This window comes from Diadema setosum, chromosome 22, assembly GCF_964275005.1.
Source record: "Diadema setosum chromosome 22, eeDiaSeto1, whole genome shotgun sequence".
NCBI lineage: Eukaryota > Metazoa > Echinodermata > Echinoidea > Diadematoida > Diadematidae > Diadema > Diadema setosum.
The window spans coordinates 5250564-5260297 of NC_092706.1; the positions used below are offsets into that span (position 1 = coordinate 5250564).

Sequence of the window (9734 nt, forward strand, 5' to 3'; positions counted from 1 at the left end):
TCAAGTATTACGATTTGCTCCGATTTATCTAATATCTATTTTTTTTGTTTGTTCTCTTCTGTCACCTCCAATTTCCCATATTCCCTCGCTTTCTCTTTCCTTCCGTCTATCCTTTCCTTTGTTCCTTCCCTCCATCTCTCCCTCAGGCGTGAGAAACGACAGGAACAAGAAGAAGAAGGTGAAGGAGGAGGCGACGGAGAGTCTGGTCATCCCGACGGAGATCGAGGATGTCCTCCAGTGCGTGCTCCAGGCCCACCGGGACACCTTCCCACAGAAGCCTCTCCTCCCGCCCCACAACGTGGTAAGTGGTGGACATCTTGGTGGCAGCGGAAAGGGGCCAGTCCTTTCTTGACCACTGCCAAGGGAAAAGGGATCAGTTCTTTCTTGACCACTGCCAAGAGAAAAGGGTCAGTCCTTTCTTGACCACTGCCAAGCGAAAGTGGTCAGTCCTTTCTTGCCAAGGGAAACGGGTCAGTCCTTTCTTGACCACTGCCAGGGAAAGGGGTCAGTCTTTTCTTGACCACTGCCAAGGGAAAGTGGTCAGTTCTTTCTTGACCACTGCCAAGGGAAAGTGGTCAGTTCTTTCTTGACCACTGCCAAGGGGAACGAGTGCACATAACACCTCATGTAAAACCAGAAATTTTTGCGCGGACGAAACTTTTGCGAATTTGGTGAGGGGCCAAGGTTCTCCAAAGTAAATGCACATGAGTGTTCTTGTAATAGCGACATTTCTAGTTTGGTTTTACAGTGTTTGGGAAAAGAGTACTGCCACTGCTGTACACCTGTACTTACATTGTTACTGACATTCATGCATACACACACACACACACACTTGCACAAATGGTCAATAGTGGTGTGTATGGGCCCGTTGCTGACTTAGGGGTGGGAGCAGTGCATTGGGGGTTGGTGCGTTTTGAAGAGGGTAGGGGGGAATGGTACCCTACATTAATGTCATATTCACACAAAATGCATCATGTGATATTTCATTGGACATTTAGACTAGGCCTGTGTATTCCAAGATTCCTTTTTCTTTTTTTCTTTTTTTTTAACTGCACATATTCCAGAAAAATGCCGAGAAATTCAGGGACTGTACAAAGTTTATGTCTCATGTTATCCAGCATATCATCCGTACTATTTGGTGCTGATAGGATCTGAAATTTCAGTGCTATCATCTTTGATGTGGCACTTTATTGCATTAGCGTCTCTGATTTTATGTTCAGCTGTGAATTTAGAGAAAATCACAGAGCCACTAATTCCAGTTTAGATGTTGTTAGGTTGAAGAGTAGGGCAATTGGTGGGGGAGGGGGGGGGGGGGGAGGGTAGAAAAGGCAATGAAATAAAGAGATACATTGTACTTATGGATAGGTGTGGAGACTGTAATATAATACACTAGTCCAAATTTGTTACTTCCCTTATTGCATAAATTTCAAGCTTCTTTTACAGAGTTTTACGCCAGCCTGAAATGAGATTAGTTTTATTAGACATTGACCTCCTGTGTTTGCAAGTAAAAGAAAAGTAAATCCCTCCGTTTCCGAAGTCCCGTTCAGTTTCAGAGTGGCAGGGTGGAACGAGGTGAAGTGAAAGATGAGAGGAATGAAAATTTATACCTGTCATCTTGTGGCCGTGTAATTTGCCCGCAGGAATGCCCCGGCAGAAGCTAGCCCTCAAAAACCACCACTTTCTATCAAGAGAGTTTGACAAATGTGGTGAGGATAAGTCCAAAGGTGAAAGCCTGAAGGCCATTTGGAAGTTATCAAATTACGAGCCTACCACAAGTTTATGAAGGATTTACGCATTCAAATTTTTAGTTTTCATCATTCACCAAAACCCTCCTTCCTCATAAAACTGACAGAGCAGAATCAAAATAAAACTTGATAGTTAAGGTAGATTGGTAGATAGATACACATATGTAGGCATATAAGTAGATAGGTAAGTCGGTAGAGAGATAGGTACACATGTAGGTAGGTAGGTAGGTAGGTAGGTAGATAGATAGATAGATAGATAGATAGATAGATAGATAGATAGATAGATAGATAGATAGATAGACAGATAGACAAAATAAAAAAGCAATAGAAAAAAAATAGATTTATGCATAGAGAGATAAACTTTGTAGATAGATGGGCAGATAGGTAGATAGAATGATAGATAGGTAGATAGATAGGAAGGTAGATAGACTGGTAGATAGAAAGATAGGTAGGAAGGTAGATAGTTAGGTAGATAGAAAGATAGATAGGTAGATAGGTAGATAGAAAGATAGATGTATAGGTAGGTAGATAGATAGGAAGGTAGATAGACAGAGACCAACAAAGAGAGAGAGAGAGATACATAGCTTATATTAAAGATAAATATGGCAGTTTATTGTTGTGCAGGAACTGGTTGTATAGGTTTTGTCTTCTCTTTAATGATATGTAAATTATTACTTCAGTATATTTAATATCTTACTTTTTTCATACTACTGATATCTAAGTGGCACATGTTAAACCTCAATGATACAGTAACACAAAACAAAATTGAGGTGACTGGTTAATAAGGTACAATACACAAAATACGAGGCAGGAGTTAAGGTAGGCTTAAGGATAACATGGCAGGGTATAAAGTTATACTGAGATATTAAAAAAAAAACAAAATGAAAAAGAGCAAAATATAGAGCAAGAGTTAGGGTAGACTCAAGGACAAAATGGTGGGCTATAAATTCATTCTGAGAGATAAAAATGAAATGGAGAAGAGCAGAGAAGGTGAAGATTCTGTCTTTTGATGGAAAAGCCAAGGGGGAGGGGGGGGGGGTTGGATGGGGGTTCAGGGGGGAGTCTGGAAGTGTGTGAAATTTGATCGGAGACAGAAAGTGGAAATGCTCCATCCTGTTCAGGGTTTGAGCCAGTGACCACAGGAATGTGCCTCCCCTACCCCCACAGAAACCACTTCTTTTCATATCCCCCTTTGTGGTTGAGATGGGGGAAAGGTGTATGGAGGAATCTGCACCCCCACTGTCAGGGCCAAATGCCAAATCTTTTTTTCAGTGACCTTTTCTCTCCATCTGCCCAGCTCCTGCCAACATTCTGGATGGCTCCGACCTTTTTAAAAGTTCTTCTGAGAAACTGTGCCCCGTGCCCAAGCTTTTGTAGACTCATATGTGAAGCAGTAGAGTTTTAAATTTTCTGTGCAGTATGTGTCTGTTCAATACACCATTTACGGTTCCATGTACCTCCTGAATGATGCCATGATACCCTTTGGGAGACTGGAAAACTTCTTGGATATTTTAGTGACAGGAAAGACAATTCCAGGAGTATGTGATGTGCTCCATCATATCTAGAGTGAATACAAGAGAAAATGTGTGGAGAATACGAAGTGCATCCTGATCTTGAATCTCGTTGCTGATCGCACAGTATAAATATAGAGTGAATAAAAGAGAAAATGCTTTGAGTATACCTAGTTCATGCTGATGAATCCCACTACTGACTGTTGTAGTGATTTGCCATGTGATAAATGTTTTCCTCACATAATGTTTCGCTTGATTGAGAAAGCAGGCCTACATTTTTTTTTAAAGTAGACCACCACTCCCTTCTTTTTTTGGAGGGGGATGGTGAAGTAGAGACCACAAACCCTCACTCTGTTCCCTCTTTCTGCCTCCTCCCTGGTGCGCCTCCACCGATCATCGACTCCGAAGCAGGACGAGGACGAGGAGTCGCCGCTCCACCCGGTCAGTCACTTCAAGGGCCAGGACATCGACATGGTCATGTTCGACTACGTGACGGACATGTCGTCGCGGGCCATCGTCATGGTGGTCGACTTCGCCAAGAAGCTCCCGGGCTTTCTGCAGCTGAGCACGCAGGACCAGATCACCCTTCTCAAGGCGTCGTGTCTCGACATCATGGTAAGTGCCCTCCCATCCTGGCAGCATACATCTCTTCTATCTTTGGGAAGAAGGCTCATTGCAGTTGTAAGTGGTAGTTTTGCTCGTCATAGATGCGATACCAGTGGAAATATATTTTCTGCTGAAAAAATGTATATTTGCAGATTTTTATTTTTGTCATTGTCACATGAAATTGAAATGTGCAAACAGTTTCACTCAGCTTTGGGGCAAATCATTTGATGTATTTGATGTATAGGGCCCCAATTTTTCTCTCTTCTCTTCTTTCTGTAAAACAGCAACAACACTCAGCAATATATTCTACTTTACAGGATATTCAGTGAAGTAACAATTTGCTTATTTGATTTGTTCATCCACAGTCTCTGACAATCTTACAAGAGAGAGACAAAAATTCATACATATTACACTTTCGGAGAAGATTATGCTGATCAGGATGACATGTGTGACAGTAAATATCTGGTTCTCTCAGTGTCACAATCTCTGAACCATCTTTTCCCTTTTCGTCATCCCCTCCGCCTCCCGACAGATCCTCAGGATATGCTCGCGGTTCAACCCCGACGACGCCAGCGTCACGTTCACCACCGGCCTGACCCTCACTCAGGGCCAACTCAAGTCGGGCGGCTTCGGCAGCCTCCTCGACATCATCTTCCAGTTCGCCTTGTCGCTCTCCAGGATGAACATCGACGAGACGGAGATTGCGTTATTATCCGCAATCTGCCTCATTAGTGAAGGTGCGTGGGGGGCGGATTGCGAGATCAGACCCTGCTTGTTTGCTGTTACTCTTTTAAGCATTTCATCCCCGTATATGATTTCCCATCTTGCGATGTTTGTTTCCGTTAACAGGAAATTAAGATAGAAGCTTGCGTTCTGCAAGATCGTTAAAGAATTGCCTACGCAAATATGAACAATATGATGGCATCTTTCCTAACTCTGATATTAGAAAGGAAATATTCCCTGTTTGTGTCTTGCGTGTGAATCCCGTCTGCATATCAGCTTCTAATTATGATGCGAGAGCCTCTCGCTGAATCAAGGTTTACTTCATTCCTTAGAGATCACCTGTTGTATATATGCGATTATTAGACATTTTTCTCCTAAGATGAAGCTGAAAGCCATGTTTAGTGTGTGTCTTGTGTGTGTGTATGTGTGTATGTGTAGGTCAAGTCTCTATACTGTACCTGAAGTTCACTGCAAAACATGGAAAATAGCGTGTTACACAGTAGAATGCATGTCTCAAGTATGTGCTGATTTTAAAGAAATAAACCAATAATACAAATTATCGGGACTTTAAATTTGGCTTGTAAGCCTGCATAGTACATGTGTGTCATTGTCAAAGCCTGTGGGCAATTTCAGAATCTTGGAGGGAAAGAGTTGGCATTATTGATTAGGTTGTCGTTGTTGGTGCCACCATGGTAAGTCGGCTAGCCCCTCTAATCCGTTTGCGTTGTTTCCGCAGACCGTCCGGGCCTCGAAGACACAACGAGAATCGAGAAGATGCAGGAACCGCTCCTCGAGGGCCTCCGTCTCTACGTGCGCAAGCGGCGGCCCAAGGAGTCGCACTTCTTCGCCAAGCTGCTCATGAAGATCACCGACCTCCGCTGTATCAGCGTGAAGAGTAAGCATCACCGCTTCCCCCTCGACTGTCACGATTTCCCTCCCTTCCCTGACACTCTCCCAATGTCACTTCCCATCTTCACTCTCCTCGTTCTACGATCTTCTTTCACCAAACGTCAGTCCTTTCACACGGACTACATAGACACAAAGTTTTAATGCCATTAACGACTCTTCCTCATCTACTGAAAATGTTGTCAGTGCATCAACCCTTTAGGTGTCCAGATACTTAGACCCGAAATCACGAAGGTGGTTTAAGCTTAGACCATGGCAAAATATTTGTACCGTGATGTACCTATGACATGCACATATCAGTGTGCGTTTGCTACTGGACGTCTGTTGGCGTAAGCAATCTGTCAATACCAGATGATATTCGTAAAGTTACCTCTTTTAATGTATTCAAACGTAAACTTAAGGAGAATTTGATACAAAATTATAATTCTTAAGTTTTTGACATGCTTGGCTGGCAATACATGTATTCTATCTAATGATTGTAACTCACTTTGTTCGTATTGTCTTTGTAATGTAAATGTAGTGTATCATGTATCATGCTGTATTGCTTTATGTTTTGTCTTACAACGGTATATCAGTTCATCTCATTTTATTTTTTTTTATAAATATGAAAAATTTACCACCAATGCATTTTTTTAAATTGATTTTCTGGGTCGGCCAGATTTTAAGGAAACTTAATTCCTTGTTGGCTGCTTCCCTTCAGCTTTATGTATTCCAAAGTTATGTTTTTTTTTCTCATTGTCTGTCATGATTGTTCATCAATGTCTTTCTCTGTTGTTTTTATGCTGAATAAATAAATTCAATTCAATTCAAATTCAATTCAAATTCAATTCAATCGTATTTACGCAGAAGAAATTTACATAAAGCATGGTTTAAACCATGGTTTCATTTGTACCACCTTCGTGAATTCGGGCCATATAGTATTGGTTTATCAATGCCTCAGTCCAACAGTAAGACCTCCATGATACATGAGGTATTGGGGGAGGGGGTCAGGTAATCTATTAACAGTTTCTTTTTCTTTCTTTTTTTGAGACATCTGTACCAATCAGCAGAGACACAATATGGTTTGAGATGACTATCAGTTGTGAAAGTTGGGGAACCTCAGTTTGAAGTTTTGTCAAGATATTGTGGAAGGGTTTGGGGGAGGGTAGTGTATAAGGAGGAATGACATTTTCCTGAATATTCACCCCAAATTTTTTCCTTGTCATGATCTGCTTTGTAAAATGGGTTTGGTACATCTGCACACATTCTGGGATTTGTCATATGTTGAGAGTATAAATATTGTAGCATTTAGAATTAGATGAGAAAGGATGCATGTGAAATCTTGTCAGTGATCTTGGGAGACTCTCATTGATTGAGATGTCGATGGTTGTTCTGAATTGGTGTAAGTGGATTCCATTGAGTCCCAAGATGGTACGTAATTTATAGACAATCCAGCTTCTTTTGGGCTAGTATGCAAGCATTTCATGTTATTTACTTTTCCTTTTCTCTTTGCAATCACTCAGGTGCAGAAAAGGTCTTTGACATGAAGGTGGAATTCGTCAAGGAGATGCCCGCCCTCATCTCAGAAATGATCGACAAGAACGACGACGAGTAGCCAATCACGCGGCGCGACAGAGCAGCCCACAGAGCAAACCGACCAATAAGAGAGCGATTTTAATTTTGTATCGACCAATCAGGAAATGCCTTTTTCGTTTTTCCTGTCTCTTCTTTGTACAAATGGTTGGGGGGGAGGAGGAGAAAATATTGTGTCCAGGAGCGACATAATCAACCAGTGATCGTTGACTCCGAGAGTGTAGCTGGGTGTGTGGAGGTGCAAGTATGTATGTGTGAGTGTGTGCATATTATATAGAATTTTTGCAAACAGGGAACATGATAACAAGAGCATTGTGTGCCCCTGACTATATCGAAAATAATGATGTTGTAGGAGCGAAGAATGAGAGAGAGGGAGTGTTTTTCGTCTCAATGGCTACAGGACTTTTCTGACTGGCCTTATAAAGAATAAAAAGAAAAGAAAAAAATGAGAGCAGGGAAAATGAGAGGGTGAAATGAATTAAGTTGGCACATTTTAAGAGATTTAAAGCGTAACAAAGCATTGTTTCATGGAAAAATGTAAAGGAAAATATTGGCTAGTCATGTCCCAGGTGATTTGGGAAAGTATGGTAAGCAAGAGGTGATATCATGATATGTCAGACTTATTTCCTTTTTTTCTTTTTATCTGAGCTTTTTAGCAATGCAGTATTACCGAGCAGAGGTTTTATCGAGTGAAGAATATAATAGTATCGTACGGCGGAAATGTGTTCATGTGTGTCGGAATTGTTACCCTAGATCAGGCGTAGCGGACAACAGTCATTGTTTCTTAGTGTTTGGGACTTGATATCTTACCCGGTGATTTCTTTCTGTGAGTGAGTGGAGGGGAGCGTGACGAATCTTGTCTGTGTTGCGTATCTATGCATTCTGATTTATTCGGTGGGGGGTGGGGTTGGGTTGGGAGGGGGGGTGATTGAAGTAGGGCATGTCGGCGAGATGGCATATTATCATATGGGAACTTGGCTTTCAGTGTGTGCTCACCAAGAAGCATGGGCTCTGCCCATCTGCTGACGTGATAATCTACTCTGTAGTGTTGTACATACATGTCTATGCTACAACAACATCTTTGACAAAAGAGGGGAACAGTATCCCCCCTTTTTTTTTATCTCCCAGAAAAGTGCACTTACATTGATTCTATGTACTGTGTGGTACAGAACGTGTAATCTTCTTCTTGTTATTGTGTGTGTGGTCATCGCTAGTTGCTCCATCAAATGATGACGACACGCTCCAGTATACAGGCCACTGCCAATTCACGGTCGCTTCACGAGCGGTCTTGGACCCCAAGAGGATATTGGTCAGTGCGTTAACCTTCCGTCTGCACTTGACAAGCTCTGAGCCAAACCACCCATGTTTTTTTTTTTTTTTTTTTTTTTTGGTGTGTGTGTAGTGGCACTCTCCAGGATCGTGGGTGGAAAATTGTGTCCTGCAATTTTTGTTGGTCTCCTTTGGGTTCAAAGCAACCAGATTTGTAGAATTAATGGAGGAGTGCAAGAAATGTCTTTCTTGCTGCGAACAGCAGGATCTTCTTGCAGAGTTCATTCCCAGAGTAAGGCTAGTTGATAAGGACCTATCTTTTACCTTTATTGAGGTTGCAGATGAAAGGGAATTCCGTATTTCTTCCACGAATAATTCTCCAATGCTGTATTAAACTGGCACAGAAATCGCAAACCTTGTGACTGTGAATACCCCGAATGACACGTAATGCAAGGAAATCCCCACCCCGCCCCCATGGTTGGGGTTGCAACATTTGGCAGATGCTCTTGAGTACTTTGGTGTGGGTCCTCTATACTGCGTTTCTATCTCAAATAGATCATTTCTAGTATAATCCTGCACTGTCGCTAAAATTTCATGTCCTCCCCCTCACGTAATTATCGCCATAATTGTATCAGTCATTACAACGCTGACTACACATTTAATTTGTGGTTGTCAAAGCACTCTCTCAGCTCACTGCCAGTTGAGAAATGGGATATTCCCTTTAAAAGTTTTTTTTTTTTTTTTAGGGGGGGGGGGTGGGGGAGGAGGGGGGAGGAGTAATGACAGTTCCAGGGGTGTCTCCAGCAAGCACTTAAACTGCATTCCATCAAGATGAAAAATTAAAGATTCTTTAGTCAGGACCAGCTGAAGAAATTTTCTTTCATGTACATTGGGTGGGTTTGTTTGTTGTTTTTTTAATCATGTCTGAATGAAAACATGTACTTTGTATTTGAGATATTTAATGATATGATAACTGCCACTGTGACAGACTATTAAGTTTGTCCTATTTTAGTTCGTTGAATAGCTAGTTTATTAGAGATGCCGAGTTGTAATGTTAGAAATCTTGGCAAAATACAGCCTGTGGGATGTCTTGTTACACACAGCACAGCTGTCCTGTGGAGATATGGAATTGGGATGTTATGCCGGGACCCCCTCCCCCAATAATTTAATCATAGATAACTGTAAAAGCATTCCCGCCTCCATCCCCCACCCCCAGCCCCCACCAACACTTCTTTTTCTCATTATGGCAGGTAGGGGGACGAGTAATCGTATACTTCCACTGCGTGTCATGTCCAACTCAATTCCACTGCCAGTTTGCGAGTATTGAATTTGGAAACTGAATTTCCTCCCGTTCCCGACATTTTCCTTGTAGCTCTCGCAATGTACATATGAATTGTTTTCC

General features: G+C 42.0%; 1 protein-coding gene across 3 annotated transcripts in view; it reads left to right on the forward strand.

Annotated features, from left to right (window-relative positions):
- The window catches only part of LOC140245434 (retinoic acid receptor alpha-like), a 101762-nt gene extending 93811 nt beyond the window's left edge, over positions 1–7951 (forward strand). For 2 of the 3 annotated variants that reach the window (XM_072325015.1, XM_072325013.1), the window contains exons 4-8: positions 147–301; positions 3665–3871; positions 4395–4599; positions 5322–5480; positions 6994–7951. In XM_072325015.1, the coding sequence (XP_072181116.1) occupies positions 147–301; positions 3665–3871; positions 4395–4599; positions 5322–5480; positions 6994–7085 (818 nt within the window). In that variant the 3' untranslated portion in view covers positions 7086–7951. The remainder of the gene's footprint in view (positions 1–146; positions 302–3664; positions 3872–4394; positions 4600–5321; positions 5481–6993) is intronic. The other variant, XM_072325014.1, reaches the window with a different exon arrangement.
- Positions 7952–9734: the final 1783 nt, after the last annotated feature.